The sequence below is a fragment of the Monodelphis domestica genome, chromosome 1 (genome assembly GCF_027887165.1).
Source record: "Monodelphis domestica isolate mMonDom1 chromosome 1, mMonDom1.pri, whole genome shotgun sequence".
In the NCBI taxonomy this organism is placed as follows: domain Eukaryota; kingdom Metazoa; phylum Chordata; class Mammalia; order Didelphimorphia; family Didelphidae; genus Monodelphis; species Monodelphis domestica.
Window position 1 is genome coordinate 30,418,225 of NC_077227.1, and position 26,485 is coordinate 30,444,709.

Consider the following 26,485-nt stretch of genomic DNA (forward strand, 5'->3'; position numbering starts at 1 on the left):
TTCTACCCATGCCTCCCTTTCCCCTCCCGCAATCTTAGTCAGCCACCTTCTAAGTAACTCAGGGGATCTATGAGATTTCAGAGAAATATTCTTCACGCTTCCTTTCTCAAGTAAAGGGGTTTATTGGGAACAAACAGGATGAGGATTGAGGTGAAGGGGATAGGGGTATCCCTAATCTACAAGGGAGGGCTATGAAGATTTTAGGCAATGTCAGTCTAGTCACAGCTGTGACTCAGAGACAATCAGAGAGATGGAGGACAATGGTTAAATCTTTCTTCTTCAGTCAGATAATCTCTGCTTGAGTAATTCAAGTCCTGATTCTGTCAAACCCCAAAGGTCTCTCTCTCTGCCTAGATCAGAAAAAGCCAGTCTCCTTTGGTCAGGAACCCAGAGAAGAGGTATCTCTCTTGGTCAGTGACCCCCAGAGAGAGAGAGAATCCGTTCCTCCCCCTGGCCAGCTTCAACTGCCTCTTCTGGGAACATTCTGTTTGGAATCTTCACCTTGATTGACAGATAGATTAATCTCCTTGGTCTGCATGCCTGGCTTGTCCTGCAAATCCTCCCTTTCTTCATGCCTCTTCCACAAGGGGCAACTTTGTTGTCAGCCATATAGATGGGAAGACATGGAGAAGAGAGCACATAACATCTGGAATCCAACTGGCCCTTTGGGAAAGGGTGGAGGGAACAGAGACTGTCTGAGAGAAGTCCTAGGGGAGGAGTTGACTAGAAAGAGAAACAAAAAGATAGGAGAAAAGAGAAATAGACCTATTATATGCAGGCAACTAAGCAGAGTTGAACTTATACTTGAAAGGTGGCATATCCTATTATTGTCTACAAATATAGGATAATCAAAAATGCCCCTTTATGATTATATTTGTTGGTTCATTCCTTGTTTTCACTTAAGTCTTCCATTGTGAGATTTGAGGGAAGGTTTTTATTATTACATCTCATGGGAAATGAAGGAAACTCTTCCTTCCTGGTACTTGACATCAGAATTCAGTTCTACCTGTAATCTCAAGGTTCAAGTTTAACTTGAGATCTTGTTTTCAAAGAATATTATATTTCGATGTTTAGTGGCTGCCAAAAGCTTAGTGTTTGAAATCCTTAGAGTAAGGATTACTCTTAGTATAAAAATCATGCTCTTAGCTTGATCTCACCCATGCTGGCCCTAAAATATCACACTCCTCTTTATTGTCTCAGCTCCTATTGATCTCTCCTGCCTCCTCCATTATGGATGCCATCTATTATTTCTGGAATAGACCCTCCTGTTTTGTCTATTGCCATCCTTCCCCATCTTCAAGACCCAGATCAGGATTTGGATTGGATCAGACTGCATTCTTTTTCACTTGGGATTCCCAGCACCTCATTGGTTCTGTGTTGAAACTTGTTCACATCTACCCTGGGCTTCTCTCTCCATTGCCCTCTGTTTGGTATTCATTTTCCGTTTTTTGGAGATTTGTACTGTTTCAGGACTGGTAGTCATATACCACCCGTAGAATATGAATATTAGAAAGATGGGCCTTTGTTTCCAGAAGTGTGGGGTCATGAAAGGAGCTCGGCAGTTTCCTGAAGGCCACCCAGTCTGCTCTCCTTCTCCTGTTTATTTTTGGACCTGCTCATTTGTTACTTTCCCAAATATACAGAGCTCCAGAGCATGTGGAACAGGAGGAAAAGTCATCAGGGAAACACATGATAGGACAAGAAGTTGGGTTTGAATAAGTAATGACATATGGGACAGTCTGAGTGTTTCACTGGAATTATGCAATGTCAGAAAGCGAGGGATGACCTTCAGCATGTTGAGTGAAATGCCTGGTGACCAAATTATGATAGCACAGGGACAAGAGTAGTACAGAGGGCCAAGTAGGTGGCTCAGTGGATAGAGTGCCAGGCTTGTAGATGGGAGATCCTGGATTCCAATGTGACCTTAGAGATGCTCTAGCTGTGTGGCCCTGGGCAAGTCACATAACCCCAATTGTCTACTCTTCTGCCTTGGAACTGATATTCCTGTTGATTCCAATACAGAAGGTAAGGATTGAGACAAAAAATAAAAAAAAAAAGAGTAGCATAGAATGGGTAGATGAGAATGATTGTTATCTTGATAATTGGAAGGAAAATTCAAATTGATGAGATTATATGAGGATCCATTTGAGTATCTTTTGAATTAGCTCCTTAGACCCCAGCAGGTGTATAATATGTTTGTAGAATTGAATTGACACTAAAATTTTCTTTCCATTGATGATCTCCTCCTGTTCCCTCTGCCAGGCTCTCTGCTTCTTAGAGTATGTCTGTTTATTTTGGGCTTGATTAGTCAATCGACTGGCTGAATCCATAGCAGAGGCAGGAGGAAGCTAGGTCTTCCTGAGTCCAAGTATAGCATTTTATTTACTCTTCTGGGTTACAGGCTAAATCTCAATCCTACCTCAGATGCTGTTAAATCTCAGCTTACTTCTGCTCTATACAGAGGCTGGGAACTTACATTTTACCAAATTGTTAAAGACTAATGTACACAGAGCTGTGTCACTTAATCAAATTCAGTAGTAGAGTTGAGTTTCTAGACTAATTATGGATTCACTGAACCAAGTAGCTCTGTCCTGAGACAAGAAAGGATTTGAATTTAGTCTCTGCCCATTTCTGATTTTTTGACTAGAGTTGTCTGATAATTGCCTTTGTAGTGAAAAATCTCATTGAACTGAGACTGTCAAATCACTAAATAGATTTGGAACAGCCCCTATCAATCTATTGTTTAAATATGTACAGCGCTGGGGGTCAGAATTACCTGGGTCTGGTCACTTTCATAAAACCCACCATCTAGCAAGAATGACATTAGGCTTTATTTATTAACTCATTTTACAGAACAGTGCACACAGACCTGCAGTGTAAATTTCCATCATCAGAAGTGTCTTGCATGATGAAAAAATATTATGGACTTAAGTTTTCAGTTTTGCTTGCTTTTTTGAGTTGTTTTAAATTGGCTTTTATTCCTGGTCTGGTTTTTAGGGTAAAAAAACCAAAAACATCAGGTGAGGAACAGCTCATGAAGCAATATCATCAGTGTAATTCAGTCTTCTGTGTTGTTTCATTAAACATGGCGATACTAAAAAAACTTGTGGGATGTTTTAGAAATGAATTTAGTGCCAAACTTTTCTGGAGTTTAGAAACAGATCTTTGTCAGATTTGTTTTTTTACTGTCTCATTCCACAAAGAAAAGCTTCAGAACCCCTTAAAGATGTTTCTCGCTTTTCCATGGATTAAGAATTGTCAGGATTTGAATGAAGTGGCCTTAGAATGAATCAGCTTCCTTAAATGTGGCTTAGTGAGGCAGGAGTCCTCAGTCCCGCAGCCGATCATCAAATACCCTTTTCTTGTAAGGTTTATTTTGGGCTGCTTGTGAGGTAGTGGGAAGAGCCAAGGTAGGAGACACTCTGGAGATGGGTCAGCGTACCCTACTTAGAAGCTTGACTAAGAAAATGATTGTAACCTGGGGAGCAGGGGAAGGACCTTTGAGATTATTTAGTCCAACCCACTCGTTTATAGTGAAGCCCAGTGAGGGGAAGTGACAAGCTCAAGGTTACACAGGTAAAAAGTTGCAGAGACCGGATTGGAAAGCGGCTTCTGACTCCAAGTTCAAGGTGGGGCTTGTGATCCAAATCGAGACAGCCAGGTGGGCTCAGTTAAGGTAGGAGCAGAAAGTAAAAAGGCTTGCCATATTTCAGGGACGAACCCTCTTCCGATGGGTTATCTATTCAGTTGCTTTCTTCGGCCGAGGGGAGGAAGGGGGAGGCGTGTGGGCACTGGGGCGTCTGTACCGGGGGCTCCAGGAGGGTCATAGTTCGGGGGGAAGAAGTATGGGAAACAAAGCAGGGTTTGCCTTCAGCGATCAGACAACTGCCGTGGGACGGCTCTCATTAGACGCTGGGGACTTGGCAGCCCAGCTAGGTGGGCTGTATCCTTTCAAGGCAGAGGGTGGCACCTGCAAGCCGTGGCAGCTGCTGTGTGGCGGATGGGCTCCGCCGCTCTGCGGTGGGAAGAGGGCTTGGGGACCCCTGCCCGGCTCTGGGGAAGGTTTGGATGCGAAGCCAAAGCTCTGGCTTCTGGACGGAAGCACCGCACCTGAGCCTCCTGCTCTAGGGGAGACGGGGCGGAAGGGAATCTGCGGAGGGCGGCTCGGCGCCGAGACTGGGGTAGCTTTTGAAAAGAAAAGGTCAGCACCAGTGCCGGCGGAGACGGACGGAAAGGCTTCCCCCCTCGCTCCTTCCGCACGGGTAGGAAGGAAGTGCGTTGTAGGAAGCTTCTGTGCCCTTCCCTTTCCATGCCTTCGCTGCCATTATCATTGTAATCTGCTCTCGCTCTCCGGTAGACGTTTAGTGACCGAAATCAAACGGTTCGGGGTGCGTTAGGGAGAGGGGCCCCGCGCCCGCTACTGCAGAGGTGTGGTTAGCGGAGGCAGGAGCCCGGAAGCCCCGCGACAGATGAGCGAGCTTGTCCTCAAATAACCCCCCACCCCACCCCCTTTAAATAGAGCTAATATGGAGCCTTGCCTTATAAAGTCAAACAGCACCGCACCTCGCCGAGCCCCGGCCACCCTCAGGTCTCAGCGTCCCCCCCCAAGCCCCTCCTGCCTGGGCCTCTCAGCCTTTAACCGGGGGGACAGCTGCCCGCATCTTCCTCCCCTACCCCACGGGGATAGGCCGGAGGCCGCAGCCCGGGGGGAGCCCTGCCCAGCTAGCCCGGCGGGGCGCACTGCAGGGCGGGGTGGGGGGCTCGCGGTGCATTGTGTATGCGGGGGCCTCGGTTGGCGGCGGCTGCGGCGGCGGCGCAGCCCGGATCCTGTGCCGCCCACTCCATGCCGCAGCTTGGGGCCGCCTGGGTCCCGACGAGGTGGGGAGAGTCAAGCCTGTACAGGCGGTCCTTTGTCTGGGCCAGGCTCGGCGGCGGCGAGAAGAGCCGAGCACAGCCAGTTGTGGAGAGCGGCCGCCGTCAGGCTGCCCGGCTGCCGGGGCGCGGCGCGGCGCTGCCTGTGGCTGCACTGCACCCCCTCTCCGGGGGCTCTTTCTACAGGAGGCATGCCGAGCGCGCCGTCGCCGTCCGCGGGGCTGAGCGGTCGGGGTTGCGTCGGGGCACCATGAGCCCGAGCCCCGTGAGAGCTCGGCTGGACGGCCCCGCGGCGGAGGCGGCGGCGGCTGCAGAAGTCGGAGCAGGCAAGATGGCTCCCTCGTAGGCTGGGCTGGGCTGGGAAGAAGTACCCACTCGGGGCGGGGGCGGAGGTGGGGGGAGTGGGGGAGGGGAGGGTGGGCTGCCCGCCCGCCGGCGTCTGGGGGAAGGCTGCAAGTGAAACGTTTGCACCGCGGTTGTTTTTTGTAAGTTCCGCCCATCCAACGTGTTTGCGGCTTGAACGATACAAAGAGTTTTGCGGGGCAGTTGTCATTAATTGGAAAGGGGCACTTTTCTCCCTCTATCGCTCGCCAGACGAGGCTCATTATGCAATCTGATTTTTTTAGGTTATAAAGGAAAACAAGAGACCCCAGAGGGAAAAGAAGCCCAAAGTTTTCAAGGTAACCAGTTACTCGTTTTATCATAATTGCTTTTCCACCTTGATAGAGTATTTTTCTTATCATTTGGGATAAATTTGCAGTTAATCGCAAGCGATGCATTCCCTGTTTTTTTTTTTTTATTCGATAAATCAATTTGTGAAATATTCCTCCTCTTCTCGATGTGGTACTGCTGCCTAAGGCACACGCTGGTGTCCTTTATTTCCAGTGGTGCACTGGGCTATGTAATGGAAAGTTTATTTACCAAGCACGGCAAAGGAAATGCATTTTTTGGGCCACCGTGAATTTTGATATTCGTGTTCAGTTCCATCGCTGCGGATTTAAGCCTGCTGGGCACTCCTTAAAGTAGACAGCAATGACATTGCTGTGGGAATTAAATGTCAAGGAGGTATAATCGAAAGTTCTATAATAAACACAATGTGACTCCTAGTAAATAGTTCCTTTGCTTGTTTCAAGTTACGACTTGTAGCAAAAGTAGATCTGTTTAACCCTGTCTGCTCATACAGCCTTTAGTTTTCATAACTATTCATGGAATTGTGGGTATATGTAGACCGCTTAAATTTTCCAATGAAATGGTTAATGCCTGTTTAGTAGTAGCTTAAGTCTTATTAATTGTATATGGCCTTTGAAAGGGTTAATGTAAATCGCAGCTTCTACTCAAAGCAAGTTCAAGGCTATGCTCTTTATAAGTTAGGTTCAGTATAAGCATATTTATTCTTATTTTAAAGGCTACAAATTACTGCATAGAGAGAACAGGCATAGTGTTATAAAGATGAACAGTCAGAGTAAACATCCTAAGTAATTAAAGAGACAATGCTGTAACAAAACTACTGGGCCAAAAGCAAACAAACTGTATTTGTAATTGTTTCCCTTCCCTCAATGGTTACAACGTTTCACCAACAACTAGATAACATTTTAGAAAGGTTGAAATAAATGTTGACAGGTTGATCAAGGTGCCATTGTTGCAAAAAAAAAAAATTGTGTCTTTTTTGTTTCATGAACTGCAAACAAAATGAAGTGATACAAAATATGCAGGGAAGGGTTATAAGTTTTTGAGGGGTGGGTGGGTGGAGCTGACTCCAGGAAAAGCCTCCCTTTGCATTTTATGTGTCTTTCTAATTTAGCCAGTCTCTTTGGGGCCTATGTCCATGTAGAACTACAACTTCATAAGATTATTTTTTTAAGAATTATCCCCTAATTCTGTGGAATTTCATTCTTATTCCCCAGATCCTTAGTGCTTCAGAAGCAGTATTCCTGTGCTCACTATTTCCATCTCTGACCAAAATAATCAGACCACTGACTCATCCTACTGAGGTCTGGGCCTTCTGCTTAGCTATTTGTGGTCCTGTGGGATTTAGACTGTAATTCAGATGGTCAGTCTATTTAATGACCACAGAAAATTACTTCTCTCCTCTCCCTCTCTTCCCTCCCCCCCTCTCCTCTTCCCTCCATGTTAGCATAGAGATATAAACAAATTTGACACAGAGGAGAGACTATTGGTCATTAAACAGACTGAGGTAACAGATAGACACACAAGGCATTTAATGATAAAATGACTGCACTTAGTGGGGGATGGAAGGTTTCAATTTGCTTTGAAAATCACCACAACCTAGAGGAGAAAAAGGACCACTACTCCATTTGCCTAGGCCAGAAGAGGACTTGGGCCAAGGGAAGTTTTATATTATCACCTTATAACAAGTAACCACATTGCTGGACATGTGCTTGGTGTTCAATAATACTGCTGTGTTGATGATATATTAATATTCTCTCTCTATGTATATATACATGCTTATATGTAGACATACACACATTTATATGTGTTGTCACACAGTATGCTTAGGTACTACAAAATGGCATTTTAATGAATAAAATTACTCTTGCATAAATTCTCTCTTGGTCTAGCTGAGGTCTGGGCCTTCTGCTTAGCTATTTGTGGTCCTGTGGGATTTGGACTCTAATTCAGATGGTCAGAGTATTGATAATTTTCAAAGCAGATTTAGACCACCTACATGCTCCCTTCTTTCCATTAAGTAGTATAGTTCTGCTCTTAAAAACACCATTTGAAAAAAAAAATAGGGGCAGCCAGGTGGCCAAGCCTAGAGATCGGAGGTCTCGGATTCAAATATGAGCTCAGACATTTCCCAGCTGTGTGACCCTGGGCAAGTCACTTGACTCCTATTGCCTAGTCCTTACTGCTCTTCTGCCTTGGAACTAATACACAGTATTGATTCTAAGATGAAAGGTGAGGGTTTTAAAAAACAAACAAACAAACACCTTTTGAATGTCTTTACCCTTTATCTCTCTTTACCCTTTCTAGAATGAATGAATGTTCATTTCATAAAATCAGAAGTTGAGAACTTTTCCCCATCTTCTCTTACCATGTTGCTACATTTTTTTTAAACCCTTACCTTCCATCTTAGAGTCAATACTGTGTATTGGCTCCAAGGCAGAAGAGTGGTGAGGGCTAGGCAATGGGGGTCAAGTGATTTGCCCAGGGTCACACAGCTAGGAAGTGGCTGAGGCCAGATTTGAACCTAGGACCTCCCATCTCTAGGCCTGGTTCTCAATCCACTGAGCTACCCAGCTGCCCCCACTACATTTTTAAAAGGCACAAAGTTATATAGAAAAAAGGACAAGATAAATGTGCAGCCCTTCTACAAATGAACATTATTCCGTGTTATTATTTTAGAATTTTTACATGGATTTCATTAGACTTTGTCACATTGTCTCTTGAAGAGAAGCTTCAGAATAAACAGACAGTGCCTTGCTTTTTGAATGGCCCAACTTGCAGCTGTGTGTAGGGCTTTGGGCAAAGTGCTTCTTCCCAGCCCTTGGTTGTAATAAGCAGTCATATGAGGTCTGCCACAATAAGCCACATTCAATTCTGGTGCCTCAACTTTTCAGCCGAATAATTAGTGGCTATTAGAGGAATGTACTGAAATTTCCTGAAAGGAGGCAAGGAGGTCAGGATACTATTGGCATTTCAAAACATTTTCTTTCCATTAGAGTCAGGGGTGTTTTGCTTTGATCAAAAGTATATAATATACTTCTTGGGGCCACTGTGAATTTTGATATTTGTGTTCAGTTCCATCAGTGCAGATTTAAGCCTTCTGGGCTTCTTAGGAAATGACATTACCGTGGGAACTAAATGTCATAACATGTAAAGGTACATGTGCCATCCTTATACATATACCATATCATGTATATAAATTACAGGAAATCTATCATTTATGTGATTGAATCTATAATTTGAGGAACACCTTTGAAATGAACGTTTCTGGGGCTTGGACTTGGCCGGGAGGGGGAGGAATCATCCTTGCTGCCAGCTTCGAGGGCAAGGGTAAGAGAATACTCTGGTTGTAGATCAATGTAGCACCTTTTGTGATTGGATTGCCTCCTTTTGTTTGGAGGCCCCTTGCTGAAGAGCAGCCCTTAGTTTAGATCTTTCTCCCTTGGGAAGACCCTGCTCTTGCACCACCCTCTGCTTCCTATACTTTGTCAGAAGATTGGTGGATGTAGAAGTAAGAGCCTGACTCAAATATTTTTTTGTGGATGCCTTCAAGTTGGAAGCATGATCAGACAATTGTCCTGTCTGATTTAGTTTGGGCTTGAGGGCCTGAGCAGCATCCGACTATCTAGCGGAACTATAGTGCATCAAACATTCAGCTGGCATCATAATATTGAGATGTATGTTCGGACCTCCTCTGCTCTCACTCCATCACTTTAGAACAAAGAAACAAAACTTGTCATTTGAGGTTTTGACGAGATGCAAACATTCAAGCAATGCGAATACTGAGATATTAAACAGCCTGGTTGGTTCATTCACAAGGAAAAAAATTACCCTTGATGAGACTTTTCCCAATGTCCCCAGTCATCATCCACCAAAAGCAATCTCTAAGGGGGACTGGCTGAGAGAGTGTCGGAGGCTCTGGATCATTCATGGCCTTGATTGTGAGGTTCCTGTCCTCCCACCAGCAAGTCAATCGTGTCAGTTTCATAAATGTTATTATTAATTTATTGAGTGTGTTTCATTGAGCCTTGATTGAATAGAGCTGAGTATTTTTTGCCTCTGGATATTTATAATGGATATTTGTTTTGTATCATTGGGCTTTGAAATGTGCTTTTTACAGTATATGGGTTTATTAGTATCTCTTTTGTGAACCCAGGCCTATTGCCTTTGTAGTTGACAATTTCTTTTTTTAATGGAAAATATTTCAATAGTTTGAGTGACTTTACTTTGGTAGTTTAGGGTTGGGAAATCTATTTCCATCACTCCCCTCCCAGGATATTTACAGGTCAGCTTATCTACTAAGTAACCACAGAGACAGTACAGTGGTCAAAATAGTATTGGACCAGGAATCAGGAAAGCTGGGTAATAGTTCTATAGATAACCTGCTATTTATGGCTATTGGACAGGCAAATTTGAGCCCTGGACCTTAAGATTCCTCATCTGTCAAATGAGGTAGTTGTCCTAGGTGTTTTTTTTTTTAAACCCTTACCTTCCATCTTAGAATCAATGCTTTGTATTGGTTCCAAGGCAGAAGAGTGGTAAGGGCTAGGCAATGGGGGCGAAGTGACTTACCCAGGGTCACACAGCTGGAAAGTGTCCCATCTCTAGGCCTGGCTCTCCATCCACTGAACCACCCAGCTGTACCCCCCTAGGTATATTAAAGCCTTTTCTTGTTCTACAATGCTGCTGTTATGTATTTTCTTTTATAAAGGAAAACTACTGAGAAAATGATATGAATATAGTTAAGGCATGCTACTTGTTCATGCTCAGAGCAGACTTTTTTTCTTTTCCCTTCCTGGACAGATCTGGTTCACATAGCATGGATCTGATATAAAAATATAATTTCAAGCTAACAATTCTACACCTACCAAAAAAACTGAAACAAAACTCTTGGGTAATCATTCTAAAATCTTACAGATCTCATGATCTTTCTGCTAGATTCTGCATGAATTATAATCATCCAAGTTCCCCTCCTTGGGGATGATGCTGAAAGAAGGGGATCCATGGAGCTCCCATGCTTCAAGCAGCAATGCTAAAGGAATATTATGTTTTTCTCCATGTAATTTGTAACCATTGTTCTTAATGTGGGGATTGAGCTATAGGATGAAAGGGAAAGGAACTATCCTTTGACTGGTTGAACTTAGTAACTGGCAGGGCAAAAACGATAGAGCTACTTGCCTTTAAAAAAAAAAATCCTATAGTTAAATGTTACTATTTTGTAACCAAATGGTCATCCTGAGATTTCTTGGGATATTATTAGGTTTTTAGGCCTGAGGGCTGCCTCTCTTAACTCTGGTTGTAATGGTACCTTCTGTGACCTTTAACACCAATTGTTCCATTTCAAAGAACCAGAAATGAACAAATGTTTCTCCTTAAAAAAAAATTAAAAAGCAGTTAAAGCATCTGACTGCTGTTTAATAAACTTGGATTGATTTGACCTTTGGCCATTCCAAGTTGTGATTGATGTTAGCAGAGGATGGCTTATGCAGCCCAACTGATTGTAATTTGGGTCTTTGGTTTGTTTATTTTGCTTTGTATAAGATGAGGGGAAATCTTCAGGACTAAAATGTGTTCCAAGTGGCCTTATTCAGAAGGAGAAAGATAGTAACTTGTGCTGTTAGTTGTTATTAGGTCTTGCCAAAGTCCACCTCTGCTTTTGTTTTTAATCTTCATGTGAATGCTGTCTTTTTTTTATTTAAAAAAATAAAGAATAAAGCACATATTTGAGTCCCTTTAAAAAATTGCTTTATAAAGTACTGTTGTATAAACAGTATACCTTGGTCTTTTATATTTAAAGTATGGCATCAAATGGACCAAAACCTGCCACAGAGTGGAGAGAGGTTCATATCCTGTACCCCTGCAAGCTTCTAAATTAAACTCTTGGACATTTATTCCTTTTTGTTTTTAACTCTTGCCTTCTGCCTTAGAATGGATACTAGCTATTGGTTCTAAGGCAAAACAGTGGTAAAGGCTAGGCAATGAGGGTTAAGTGACTTACCCAGGGTCATCAAGCTAGGAATGTCTGAATCCAGATTTTAACCCAGAACCTCTCATGTCTAAGCCTGACTCTGTTGAGTCACCTGACAGCTCTAAAAGATCACTTTTTTAAAAATGAGAAAAAAACCCTTTCCCCCATAGTATTAATTCTAAGACAGAATAGCAGTAAGAGCTAGGCAGTCTGGGATAAGTGACTTGCCCAGAGTCACAATTAGGAAGTGACCAGATTTGAACCCAGGTCCTCCTGACTCTAGGTCTGGCACTCTGTTTACTGTGCTACTTGGCTGCCCCCATTCCTTTTTTTTTTTTAAACCCTTACCTTCTGTCTTGGAATCAATACTGTGTATTGGTTCTAAGGCAGAAGAATGGTAAGGGCTAGGCAATGGGGGTCAAGTGACTTGCCCAGGATCACACAGCTGGGAAGTGTCTGAGGCCAGATTTGGCCCATTCCTTTTTAATAGTATTTTATCCCTGTTATCAGGTCATACATTTGGATAAGAGAGTGTTCGACTTTTATGTCAAACTTACCTCCTTTTGTTGTTCTCTGGCTTATTTGTGTGTAACTCTTCATTACCTCCTGGACCCTGCAGCAGCACACCAGGCTCTTCTAACCCCCCATATGTCCCAAAGTCTCTCCAAGCTCATAAGACCCCTTTCTCCACTTGGCATCTTTGTACGACTTACTCTTCCACATATTTGGTGATCCAATGACACTGCTCCTCCATCCGAGTAATTGTACAGAACTTGGTGTTCTTTCTATATGATCCTCCATCTCCAGATCTCTTGTGTTTTCATTGGCCATCTCCATACCTGGACCACTCTTCCTCCTCAGCTTCCTCTCCTTACTGCTGTGGCTTGCTTCAAGTTTCAGCTTCTGCAAGAAGCCTTTACCAGTCCTTCATTTCTGTTCCTTCTCTCCGTTGACTAAATCAAGCTTATCCTGTGTGTATCTTGTTTATACAGAGTTGTTTGCATGCTGTCTCCTTGAGGGACTGTGGTTTGCCTCTCTTTGTGTCTCCACTGTTTACTTAGCCCAGTACCTAGTAGGCACTTAATAAATGTTGGCTAACTAAGCAGTATTTGCTTTTCTTGCCTGTGTGAAGTTATGAGATTATTGAAAAACTAACACATTGTCCTTGTACATATTACATGTTTGACTTGAGTTGCCATCTAGATAAGTGCATGTTTACACCGTTATACACAATGTTTTTGTGTAGGCTGACTTTGGAGTCCCTCTGGTCAATGATTTACACAGCACCTTGCCAGAACCAATGAATCCTTGTACTTAAACTTTCATATAGAAAGGTTTGAGGTTGTTGGGAAGTCTTCATTTGAAGCAATAGTGATATCCCAATTCAATTTGCCTGTTTTTACTTCTTACCTCATTTTGTTGTTTACATTCGTGTTCTCTTTGCAGCCTTCTTGGTAAAGATGGTGTTTTGCCATTTCCTTTCATGCTATAGTTGAGCAACTGAGGCAAAGAGGATTGAGTGACTTGTCAGGGTTGTAGAGCTAGTAAGTGTCTGAAGCCAGATTTGAACTCGGGAAGATGAGTCTTCCTGACTCCAGCAGGCTGTATTTTTCCCCTTAAATTTTAATATCTTTTGTTGTTGTTGCTTTTGTACACATCTGAATAGTCAATATCATTAAAATAGATTATCCCCTGTTAAAAACGTTCCACAGTATAATTTCAGTGTCAGTGACATCAGATCCTGTATGTTGTGTAAAATATCGTGTGGTATTCTTTCCTATTTCCATTGATGCTTCCGTTCTATCTTTTTTCAGTTTTACCTGAACTCTCCCAGGTTCAGACTCAGTTCACTGTGCTTGTATTACCTTGTCAGTATTGGTTCAATCCCTGCTCATAGAAAAAACCCTCCAAAAGCAAGGCCTTTCGATTTTGAGCTCTTATCAGAGTCTGCGCTAGACTGTAAGCTCTTTGCGGCCAGGAAACGTGACTATGTTTTTGTCTTCCTAACAAGACCTTACCCATAGTAAGAGTTTACTAACTGTGTAGTTAATATGTAACTATCAGAAGCTGAGACTGATCAGTTATGTCATTCAAACTGAGTAGAACTCACAACTATAATAGGCAAGCTTTAATTCAAATCAGATATGCTGCGATGGGTCTGTGATCAGTCTTTGATATGGGTATTGTCTTCCTTGGTGCAGTTCTCCATTAAAAAAAGAGTTATATCATTTTTGTGCAGTGTATAAAACCTGGTCTATCAGCACCAAATACTGTGCCCACTGCAGCCTTCTTTTAACTCAGTGTAGCTCTGATGGGAAGTAGTAGGGGCAGGCTGGTGCACATCATGTGCCTCTTTTAAAATGAACTTCAGTTTGAAGTCCTGATCTTAGATTGAATAATGAATTCATTTATTTGGAATATTCCTGCAGTGGTCACTGCTTCCTGCTAAGTGCTCAGGGTCCTTTTCAGAGTAACACACAAATGACACACAGACCTTTAGTTCCTATTTGATAACTTTACAATTGGGATGGGTGGATTGGAAAGATATGGGAGATGAGTTAACTGAAAGGTGAAAGTGATCCTCCCCACCATCTGTAGCTAGGATGGGCCTGAACACAGAACAAATACTGACTCCCTCTCAGACATTAATTTAAAGTCATGGCTACTTGTGGTGTTGGTCAAGTCACTAGAAAGAGCTTTGGCAAAAATCACATTCTCTTTAAGATTCTCTCTGTCTCTGTCACTGTTTTTCTCTCTCCCCTTCCCCCTTCCCTTCTCCCTCTTCCTCTCTTCCTTTGTCCCTCTCCCCTCTCCCTCCTACTTCCTATCATTTTAACAATTCTTAAGACAGAAGGGTAATGACTAGACCAGCGATGGTGAACCTATGACATGTGTGCCAAAGATGGCATGCAGAGCCCTCTTTGTTGGCATGCCTGCAGTCACCTGCCAGTGTTTGTTACTAGAAAGACAGAGGGGCTCAGGGCAGAGCTGTTCCTCACTTCCCCCATCCCTCTGCCCAGTAGCCCAATGGGAACTCTTTCTCTCTCCCCTGTCTGGGGTAAGGGGAGGGTGGTGGGAAGTGAACTTGGTCTCTGTTGGAGGCAGGGCATGGCACTTGGTCTGGTGGGTGGGATGGGGTGGGGCCCCTCACTGTCTCTAAAAGGTTTGCCATCACTTGACTAGACAAACAGGGTTAAGTGACTTGCCCAGGGTCACAGATCTAGGAAGTGTCTGAGGCCACATTTGAACATGGGCCCTCCTAATTCCAGACTTTGTGCTCTATCCATTGTGTCACCTAGCTGCCCCTAAAGATTAAGCCCTTAACTTCTGACTTTGAATCAATACAGTGTATTGGTTCCAATGCAGAAGAAAGGAAACTACTAGGCAATGGGGGTTTAGTGACTTGCCCAGGGTCACACAGGTAGGAGATGTCTGAGGCCAGATATGAACCCAGGACCTCTCTGTCTTTAGACTTGACTCTCAATCCACTGAGCCACCTAGCTGCCCCTGATGGCAAAATGTTGCTCTAAATATTGTTTTATGTTGAAGCCACTTAAAGATTCTAGAACATTCAAAAGTTTACTTGTTAGTTTGTTGGAAAAACTAGAACTAATGGTCAGTAATTTTTAATTGGAAAATTTTATTTAGTTAGTTAATTTAGAATATTTTTCCATGGTTACGTGATTCATGTTCTTTCCCTCCCCTCCCCTTACTCCCTCCTGTAGCTGACGCACAATTCCACTGGGTTTTACATGTGTCACTCATCAAGATTACCCTGGCCAGTAATTTGCAAAATTAATTTTCCCACGTAGGAACTTAGACATTATCTCCTTTTTCCTTTTCCAAAAAAGTCAGAGGTTGGGGAATTTGAGGATAATCAGGTAAGACTGAATTATTTACAAAATACGACAAGTATTTGCTATCCTGCCTCACCCTTCCTTGCCAAATTTATTTTTCCACCTTATTTCTTGCCCGTTTCATATCTCAGAGGAAAATAAGGAGTCTCAGAGACCCCGTTTTCCAGAGAATTGTATAATATTCTATTCCTTCACCTCTTCATTTTTAAAAAAATTGGCTTTTATTACCAGTCTTGAAAAGATGGGGAAAAAAACTGATGAACTACCTTGTGCTAATTGCTTCTAAAGAGTAGGAGAGGGGGAAGCTAGGTGGCTCAGTAGATTGAGAACCAGACCTAGAGATGGGAGGTCTGAGTTCAAATGTGACCTTAGACCCTTCCTAGCTGTGTGACCCTGGGCAAGTCACTTAATTGCAATTCCTAGCCCTTCCTGCTCTTCTTTCTTAGAACCAATACACAGTATTGATTCTAAGAGGGAAGACGGGTTTGTTATTGTTTCCAAAGAGTAGGAGAGAAATTTGGTGAAATGGATTAGGCAGTTAGCTAAGATCTCCGAGGGTGGTAGCTGAAATTGTCTACTGCACTGCACACCTATTAATTATGGTGGAGGCGATGGAGAACCATGCAGGAGGGAATTGTATTTTAGGCGAGAGGGATGTTGTAAGACTCTAGTTGCACCTTTGCCTTTAAAATAATAATTTAAAGGTCTTGAATATTGACTCAGGAATTTATGCTCCCTCCTGGGTTCTAATGCTTCGGTTATTTTTAAACATCTGGGGACAGTACTCTTTGTAGTGAAACTAGGAGTCCGAGCTTTTTTTTTTTTCCAACTTCACGGTGCTCGCCTTGCATAACTGGGACATAGAGCTGCAGCTACTTTTGGAAAAACACCGAAGCTGTTTTTAGTCCTAGCAACAAAAGCAAGGAACAGCAATGGCCACGTTGTCTCTTACTTAAATAGAATGGGACAGAATTTTGCAGTCTCTTGATCTGGATAATCTCCAGTTTATTATTGTACATTAAGCAGCATTATCCAGTAGGGACTAACCATAAGAAAAAGGATTTAGACCTTATGAGGCTGCTGTGACCTACAGATTCCATCTATTTAAAATAATTGACATCTTTCTTAATTTTTTTAAACTTTCACCTCTAAGTTTAGGCTTAATTGGGCATGAGATTTCCCAACTAATTCAGGTGAGGTCTCTCTTGGTGTGTCATTGGTGATATTCCTCTATAAAATCGTAGCATTGTTGCCTGGCCTGCATATTTCCACTTCCCTTTGGCCTCATAGAATCCCTGGCTTCTTTCCAAGCTCCATTTAAGTGTCTCTTCCTACATAAGACATGTTCTGATCTCCCTATTTGCTAAGGTCCCCCCCCACCCCACCCCCGATCTTGATTATCTGATAATTTTATTCCTCACCAGAATGTAAGTATCCATTTTTCTTTTTGTGTGCCTAAACGCCCATCAGTGCACCTGCTCCCCAGGAGATACTTAATAAATAAATGCCTCTGGAATGAATTAAAAAAAGAAGGAAAGCAGGAAGGAAGTGGTACACATTGGCTAGAAAAAAAAGTGTGAATAGAGTGAACGTGCCTCTTTCAGCCCCGTTTCTTCCATATTTCCTTTATTCACCGAATATCATCTGTCTTGAAATACTTTTTCCTTAGAAATGTTATGGTGACATATTTTTCCAGGCTGAATTCATGTTCTTGTAAAATAATTTTTTTTTAAGTTGCAAATTAAATCTATGTAGTAGTGTGGGATGAAGCCATCAATAGTTGGAATTGTTTCCCTTTTAAATAACTTCCCTGAGGTTATTCATTTAATTTTGCTTTTCCTTCCAGCATTTCTACCACTCCTCATTTGATATTAGCCCCAAACACTATGAACTTGTTCTTTACACTCTTCCAGCTCATTAGTAAAGTCATTCATTGACTTCAGCGTCCATGCTGACCCTCCTAGCAGTCTTCCAGAGACCCTCTGCAACAAGACCATTTATCATTCTCCTTTGTTTACCTTAGATCAGCCAGTTTTGTATCAAGTGAATACTCCTATCCAAGCAAATGCAAACCAGTTTTGCAAGTAAAATTCCGGGAGGCTACACAGTGCCTTATTATTAATGTCCAAATGTATAACATCTGTTGAAATGGCTTTATACTGGGAGCTTTGGGTTTTGAAAAAACCCATTAGTCGAGCTGTTGTCATCTCATTTGTTAGCAAACCTCAAAATGGCTTAGGAAGAGACAACTAAAGGCTATCTGGCCATCTTCCAGAGAAGTTAGAATAGGGACTTGGGGGGGGGGGGAGGGGGTGTCTACTTCTAGCTTGCTTATTCAGAAGAGAAGTTTGTTTGTTTTTTTAATGACATGACAAAATAGCCTCTGGTGTCCCCAAACCAGGAAACATCATTTTTTGGTGGTTTGGGTTTGGTCTGGCTTTTCACTAGTTTTAAACTCATTATAGTACATGGATTCGTGCAGAAGATTCAAAAGTGGAATCATTTCTAGCCCCACGTTGACCTTTATGGAAACTGCCCACTTGAGAATCTAATCCTGGCCGTTCTCATTTTCTTGGTTCTCTATGAGCTATTGCTGGAATGTATGCTTGCGAGAAGGGACCACTCGTTTGGTCCTTGGATCCCCAGAGCCCATGTTAAAGCCTGCAAGTGGTGTGCTCTTAATGAGAGTTTGAACTAAATTGAGTTGAATTAGAGCCCGACTTATATGGTTCATCAATAGTATTTTATCATTATTTCTTAGTTCGTGCTTTCATTCGGGTTTTTCTTTTCTATTACTGGATGTTTCATGCTTTTAAAAAGATTTTAATTTGCACCTGAGAAATAGAGGACTGGAAGCCCCTACGTACTTACTTTTGACATGAATTCATTTTTTTAATGGCTATTTTTAATTGAGATGGGAGAAATCTAGCACTTGGTGGACTTGACACATCTTAAACTAATATGATTAGACTAGGAATCTCTCTTCTTTATGATCTTCTTTAACTTCAGAGTGTCCTTTAATTTTTTTTTTCAGAGTGTCCTTTTAAGGGAAGCAGTTGCAAAGACCTATAAGAGATAGCAGTATAATGTATCCTGGGGAATAGGATACTATGGGGGGGGGGGGGAAGTACTGGATGTAGAATAGGAAGGATCTGGATTTTAGCCTAGGTTCCTCTGGTTGGTGGTTGGATGTCACTGGGCGAGGCACTTTATTTGGTTTTTCTTTTCTTTTCTCATCTCTAAAATGAAGATAATACTGCATTTCCTGTTTCACAGGAAAGTATGGAAATCAAGTGAGATAGAGGGATAATATGTTTGTTTCCATATAAATGTAAACTATCTCTGTTGCTATTCCTAGCTATCTGGAGCAACCAAGACATTTATTACCAGTTGGAAGCAGTGCTGTATAGATTTGGTTATCTTCAAATCAAGACAACTTAGGTGCAGAGCTTCTCTTTGACACTTAACTGGCAGTGTGTGTCCATGAGCAAGTAACTTTTGCCTCAATTTCTTCTTCTGAAAGATGTGGATAAAAATAGCTGTAATGTCTCCCTCACACGCTTATTGTGAGGGTTAAATAAAATAATACAGGCAGCTAGTTGGCTTAGTGGATAGAGAGGGAGGACAGGGATCAGGATTCAAATCTGGCCTCATATACTTCCTAGCTGTGTGACTCTGGGCAAGTCATGTAACTCCAGTTGCCTAGTCCTTGACACCCTCTTGTCTTGCAACTGATACTCATATTGATTTTAAGCTGGAAGGTAAGGATTTTGAGGGGGGAAACACACTAAGACTCTTGGGAGCACTTTGCCAACTTTTTACTTCAATATAAATGCCCATTGTTGTTGACATCATCCAGCCTAACTATGATGGGGCAGCAGCGTGGAGCGGAGAATGAGTCCACAAGCATTTATTACTATGAAATGCTAGGAGCTCTTCTAAACTATAGAGCAGGGGTCCCCAAACTTTTTACACAGGGGGCAGTTCACTGTCCCTCAGATTGTTGGAGGGCTGGACTATTAAAAAAAAAAAACTATGAACAAATCTGTATACGCTGTCTGGGATAGCGGAGGCTGCAGCTCTGGCTGTGATGAGCCTGTCATACCTTGCAGAGGCCCATCACTGCCACCACTATACCAAGCAGCAGTATATACAGTGCGGAATCCCCTTCCCCAGATCACAGCTCTCCGTGCTAAAGTCTTCCATTGTGCAGCCACATAATCCTTTGCATGATGCCTCGTTCTTGTTCAGTTACTCTCAGAACAAGGCACCACGCAAAGGATGATGTCACCGGAAGAAGTACGGTATGTGAGCAATGCCACATTTTGTAGAGCCTCCACACACAGTGCTCCTCTCACTGACCACCAATGAAAGAGGTGCCCCTTCCGGAAGTGTGGTGGGGCCCAGATGAATGTCCTCAGGGGGCCGCATGTGGCCCGTGGGCCATAGTTTGGGGACCCTTGCTCTGGAGATACAAAGAAAGGTGAAGACAAACATTGCTCTTGAGGAACTGTCAGTCTGATGGGGAAAACAGCATGCAAACACTCCATGCCAACAAGCCCAAGACAGGAGAATCTGGAGATAATCAATAGAGAGGGAGATTTGCAGCCTTGAATTCAAGAAGATGAGAGTTCAATTCCTGCCTCCACTATGTGCTCATCCTATGGACCTGAGTGAGTGCCCTAGCCTCAGGTTGCTCCTCGGCTACTCTCTAGGACAATGGTTTATTAGGAGTTGTGCTGCCTGGATTACTTTCACAGTGGAAACTCTTTAGAGCAATGAAATCAGAGGTCCAGGCTCTTTGACTCAAGCAGTTAGAATCCTTGGAATTGAGACTTATTTCCAATCCTTTTTTAAAAAATTTTATTTAATTAGTCAATTTAGAATATTTTTCCTTGCTTACAAGAGTCATATCCTTTCCCTCCCCTCCCTGTGTTTCCAATCCTTAACAGCCATTTTTTTTTTAAACCCTTACCTTCTGTCTTGGAGTCAATACTATGTATTGGCTCCAAGGCAGAAGAGTGGTAAGGGCTAGGCAATGGGGGTCAAGTGACTTGCCCAGGGTCACACAGCTAGGAAGTGGCTGAGGCTAGATTTGAACCTAGGACCTCCCATCTCTAGGCCTGACTCTCAATCCACTGAGTTACCCAGCTGCCCCCCTTAACAGCCATTTTTGAAATCACTTCTCTCCGGAGTCTGAGTTACTATGTAAAATGAATCTGTCTTTCCTGTTCCCGCTTCTGTGACCTCTCTAGTTAGCCTTACTGTTGTCTCTGTTAACAAGCAACCAGCATGTAGTAAGTGCCAACTATGAGCTATGAAGATAGAAAGACAAAAATGTTCCATGGGAGGGGCTCCTATCAGACCCAGGAAGAGAAGGTGTTACTAGATCACTCCTGGCATGGCCGATTCACTTAGTAATCCTTGTTACCATTCATCTAGAATTTGAACCTTGCAAGATGCTTATTTATACAGCAACCCTGTGAGTAGGTTTTATGTTGGAAACAGAGCCTTGAAGGACTTGGTAGTGGATTTAAACACATCATTCGAAGTCCAGTGCCAATTCCATTATGCAAGGTAATCGAATGCAGGCTACTTTATCAAGGTTTTACAAAAGCTAGAATATTAAAATGGCAGATGCATTTTCCTAGACTGCTTTCTCCGTGTGTAGCCAATTAATGCATTCATTTTTTAATTAAGGAGAAGTCTGACTAGGGAGTGTTTCTAGAATTAATCATTATTATAGGACTATTTCGTTTTGTTATTTGAATTGACAAGAAGTAACCCGAGTCTCTTAATTTGGTCACTGTGAATATGGCCAGAATACCAAGGAGACACGGGTGCAACATGAAAATCAAATGCCTTTCCTCTTGGATCTTGGATCCAGGGGTTCTGGCAGGTGCTCCACCAGTCAGCTAACCAGACAGTGAGGCCAACTTGATTTCATGTGCTTTGTGTTGCCATGGCATCTGGAGTCATTCATTATGCAGAGAAGAGGAGCTTGGGTCATTTTGAGATTTCCACCAGGATTCCAGATGACTCCTAACATGAGCTCAGCAATCAATCAGCAAGGATTCCTGCACACCCAGTCATGTCCTTACGCTGACCTAGGTGCTTATCCTGGATTCGAGATTCAGGGAGAAGCTATTCTTGGCTTATCAAAATGAGGTCACTGCATGAATGAGCTGCAGATTGACTGGACTGCTGCTCTAAAAAAAGAAAGGACAAAATGGCAGGCATTTCTGGATACAGTGAGGGGGGATCCTGGCTAGTGTTATATGTGAGGAAAGAGAAAAGCTGGAGCCAGCGAAGATGCTGTTCAAAATGGTGTGTCTATGTTTAAATGAGAGAGAAAGTAGGGTGCAAACGGTTCTATGGAAAAGGAAGAAAGCAGAGTGCCTTTCAAACAACTTTTCCCAACTGATTCTACCACATGCTGTGTGGGAACCCAGGACAGGCCAAGCTTCTGGGGGGTGAGGGTGGGGGTAGGGGGATGATTCTAAACTGATGCGGTTGTTTACTTATTCATGTGATTTGCAAGCCAAAGCAAACAGCTCAAATGAACATGCAGTGGGCAGTTCTTTGGATGAAACCTCCCTCTGAGAATGGTTCTTTTGTTTTGGTTACCTTCTCTTCCCCCCTCTCCTCCCCAGCTTAATGTGGAGACCTTGGATGTTAGCTCAGGAGCTCAGCTGGCTTTTGTGAGCTTTCTCTTTTCTGTTAGGTGTAAGAGTCTTGCTCTGTGTGTGTGTGTGTTTTCACATAAAATCTGTGATATTGTACACATATCTGGGGACCTAAGCATTCAGTTCAAAGGATGACGTGGGATGCCCTCCTGGTGGCGACAGCTCCAAGAAAGGTTATCCATTCCTTTTCCCCCTCTTTCCTAGGGAAGAAAGCTGAACAAGAGAAGAGCCCAGCATCACACAGGCTCGTACTAGGGATAGTTTGTAGGTTATATATAACTTGATCTAGTGGTTCTCTACGGATGAGTGTTGGGCTCAGGTAAAGGAAGATGCCTGCTGGTGATCAGAATAAAGGGGATGATGCTCAATCAACATGGGGCCTTATTATTAAACTGCTTCATGATAATGGTTATCATGGTTAAAGCTAATAGGACAAGCTTTTTCTTAATGCTAGCAGCTTTTCCCCTCTAAGTAGGACCCAAGGCTCTATTTTCCAACAATGAGCTCTTTTGGGATGAAAGTTCTTAATCACAATTAAAAGTTGGAGTGTGGTGAGTTAAAGCTACAATCTGGGTCATGTAGTTTTAGTTTTAGTTTCTGCCTCCTATTTCCCCTCAATGAGACATTTTGGACTTAATGCCTTAATTGACACTTCTCATTTTTCTATGGTGACCCATAATGGGACAGTAAAAAAAAAGAGGAAGTGTCCGTCTCAACTCAGCCCCTCAGTTATGGAAATAAGGGCTCCGCTTTTTACCACCAATATTCTCCAGGGGTTTTGTATGGCTATGAGGCATGGAATGCCATGGCTTCCAAAGAGCAGAAGTTGGTGGTGAATGAGAAGATTCAGGTAGAGTGTGTCAAGATAGAAATCTAGAGATCCCCAGTTTATTTAGTCTATTGTCTGGCGAAGTGGGACAACTCTCCTGGGGGGGGAACTCCTGTGACAAGGTCAAAACCTGGGGTTTCTACCTCCCAACTAAATAAACTGGGCATCTCTAGATTTCCATATTGACAAGTGTGTGTCTTACAAATAAAGAATTACCCAGGATGATCCGTGTAAAAGATGTCATCAAAGACTCCATCAACAAAAAGATGGGCTGCTCACATAAAGACAATGAGGAATAACTTCAGATTGAATGATCCACTGGCATCTTTGCAATGTCTAAGGAACTCAAAGCCCCTTCCCTCCATGTTGAAGAAACCTCCTGTGTTTTGAACTTGCTGGGAGGCTATAGATGGGAGGCCCACCGAAGTGGCAAGTGTGAATAGGCTGGAGTTTGCATAACACAGAAGGTATTTCCAAATAGATGAGATCCCAGATAGTTTAGAATATAACTAAAAATCAAAATACTTGGGGGGGGGGGTTAGGGATACATGACATGACCTGAAGGTGATATGGACATTCAAAAGGTCATAATTCAGCCCAAGTCAATATTCTATATTGTACTATTGTTCTGAGAACAACTTCCAGGAGAATAGTGGCCAAACTTCATTGTTTGGCTCAGGGGATAGAGCACTGGCTCTGGAGCCAGGAAAGTCTGAGTGCAAATCCAGTTTAAGGCATTTTCTAGCTGTGTGATCTTGGTGAAACCACTTCACTTGTTTGCCTCAGTTTCCTCAATCTTAAAATGGTGATAATACTAGCACCTATTCTAGAGAGATGTTGTGAGCAACACATAAGATAATATCTGTTAAGTGCCTGGCACATAGCAGGTGCTATATAAATGCTAGTCTAAATAAAGTAATATAAATGCTAGTTTAATAAATAAATAAAAATAGCTAGGCTCTCCTAAACCAGGGATTCTTAACCTCAAGGGGACATGGATAGACTTCAGGGGCCTGTAAACTTGAATGGGAAGAAATTACACCTTTATTTTTGCTAAGCTAACCTCTAATTGAAATGTAGCATTTCCTTCAGTTATTTAAAGTCTGAGGCTTCACCAGGATTCCAAAGGGATCCATGATAGGACAAAAGAAAACTATGTACCCCAGCTCTGAAGTTTAAGAACATATTCCAGATTGCTTCTCAAACTCTAATAATCCATTTTATGTTTAATGAAATTTATGTTTAGAACTTTGGGTTTTTGGGGTACTTACTATAGTATAAGCTCTTGAAGGGCAAAAATTGTGCTATTTTGTTTTGTTTTTTAGTTTTTCCAAGAGCCTAGCAGAATGGATTTGTAGATTCACTACTTCTCAAAGGAGAGAAGAATGTTAACTTTCACTTTAATTTATGTCAATTAATCTATTCCCCTCAAACTACATTATTTCCCTTTTTTCCCCCTAGAGTCCTGGAGGGAGGGAAAGTACAGTGGAAAATAAAACCCAGCATTTGAGGAATCCTTGGGGTTTATAGTACTACACAACTGTGTCACAAAATGAGGTTGTAACATTTAGAATAAGTAAATATTTAATACTGTTATGCTGTTTGAACTCAGAATTAATTTCCTACTTCAAATAGAGAAATAAAAACAAATTATTGGATTCAGAAAGAAGTTGAACCCATTAAAAATGGGAGCAACTAGGTGACACAGAGGATAGAGCCAGGAAGACAAGTTGAAATCTAGCCTCCTTCACTTAGTAGCTGTATGACACCGGGCAAGTCATTTAACTTCTTTTTGCCATAGTGTCCTCATCTTTAAAATGGGGATAATTATAGCACTCACTTCAAAGGGTTGTTTCAAGGCTGTTTCAAGGATAAAATGAGATAATAATTTTAAGTACTTAGCACTTAGTTCTAGCCCTGGAAACATAGTAGGTGCTATGTAAATACTTATTCCCTTCCAGAACATAGTAGGTGCTATGTAAATACTTAGGTCCCTCCCGGGCCCCTCTGTGATATTTAAAATAGTTGGAGACATAAACTGTTATAATTAAAATAGTTATGGTCATATACTGTGGTGATTAAAAGAGTTAAAGATATAAATTGTGATAGATAGAAGAGTGGGTGAGTAAATTGTGATCGCAGAAAATATGTTTTCACTACAGTGTCTTGTTTTTAAATCAAATATAAGGCAGTTGCCAGGGAAATATTCCCATTTATGAATATACCCAAGTCAACTGGGTTTTATAGAGAATTTAATTTATAATACAATGAGGAATTAAAGAAAAGAGAGAAAGAGAGAAAAAGGAAATATGTATGAAGGGCCTTAAGCCAACATGGCCTAGACCTGAGTCTTAAGAGAGAGAGAGATCAGTCAGTCTTTTATCACTCACCACAAGGTCTGTCTAAGCAAGGATTCTAGTGACAGAGTCTCCTCAGAGAGAGCCTTCCAGCCAGAGACTGTTTCAAAGGGCCTCTCTCAAAAGCCTCCAGAGGGACAGAGTCCCCTCAGAGGAGCTCCAGTGAGACCTCCTTAGAGATTGTCCTCCAAGAGCTTCCCTTCTCCAGAGCCTCTCTCAAGAGATTTCTCAAGCAATCTCCTTCCAAAAGCCTCTCCTTCTTCAAAAGTCCCTCCCTCCAGCAGCCTGTCTTTTTCTTATATAGGGGTTTTCCTCTTATGTCACTTACCCTAAGTCCTTCCATCTACCAATCACTGTAGACCTTTTCTGAAGGACAGCCCATTCTGAATTCCCAGATAAGTCGACTAATCCCCTCAGTAAGTCTGAACCAGAGAAAACACTGCTGGGTTGACTAATCCCCTCAGTAAATCTGAACCAGAGAAAACACAGCTGAGTTGACTAATCTCCTCAAGAAAAAACCTGAGTAAGTTTTCACCTCTTTGCTCCTGGCAAGTTTACAAGTTCCCCGACCTTTATAGGTACCTAGCACCCCATTGTATCAATTCTAAAAACAGGCATGGCTCAAAGAACTCCCTGCCTCATAATAAGCATGGGTCCAAGTACTTTCATTGTTTAGCAAGGAGTTTTCTCCCCTAAAGCAGTCTTAAGTACGGGTGGAGTAGAGTTCCTCCCATTCCTGATCCTGGCGAGTTCTTACATAAAAATGGGGAATGTTCCCAGTAGGAAATTTGTTCCAATGGAGGATTCCCCTATGGAGAAATTTTTTTTTTATTTTAATATATTTTATTTGATCATTTCCAAGCATTATTCGTTAAAGACATAGATCATTTTCTTTTCCTCCCCCCCACCCCCCATAGCCGACACGTAAATCCACTGGGCATTAGATGTTTTCTTGATTTGAACCCATTGCTTTGTTGATAATATTTGCATTAGAGTGTTCATTTAGAGTCTCTCCTCTGTCATGTCCCCTCAACCGCTGTATTCAGGCAGTTGCTTTTCCTCGGTGTTTCCACTCCCATAGTTTATCCTTTGCTTATGAATAGTGTTTTTTTCTCCTGGATCCCTGCAAATTGTTCAGGGACATTACACCGCCATTAATGGAGACGTCCATTACGTTCGATTATACCACAGTGTATTAGTCTCTGTGTACAATGTTCTCCTGGTTCTGC

The 26,485-nt window shown here is 42.4% G+C and overlaps 1 protein-coding gene across 1 annotated transcript in view; it reads left to right on the top strand.

The window, feature by feature from the left end:
• TET1 (tet methylcytosine dioxygenase 1) overlaps positions 1-26,485 on the top strand; it is a 183,968-nt gene that overhangs the window by 51,630 nt on the left and 105,853 nt on the right. The window contains exon 3 of the mRNA XM_001368924.4: positions 5,499-5,552. Coding sequence (XP_001368961.3) covers positions 5,499-5,552 — 54 coding nt within the window. The remainder of the gene's footprint in view (positions 1-5,498; positions 5,553-26,485) is intronic.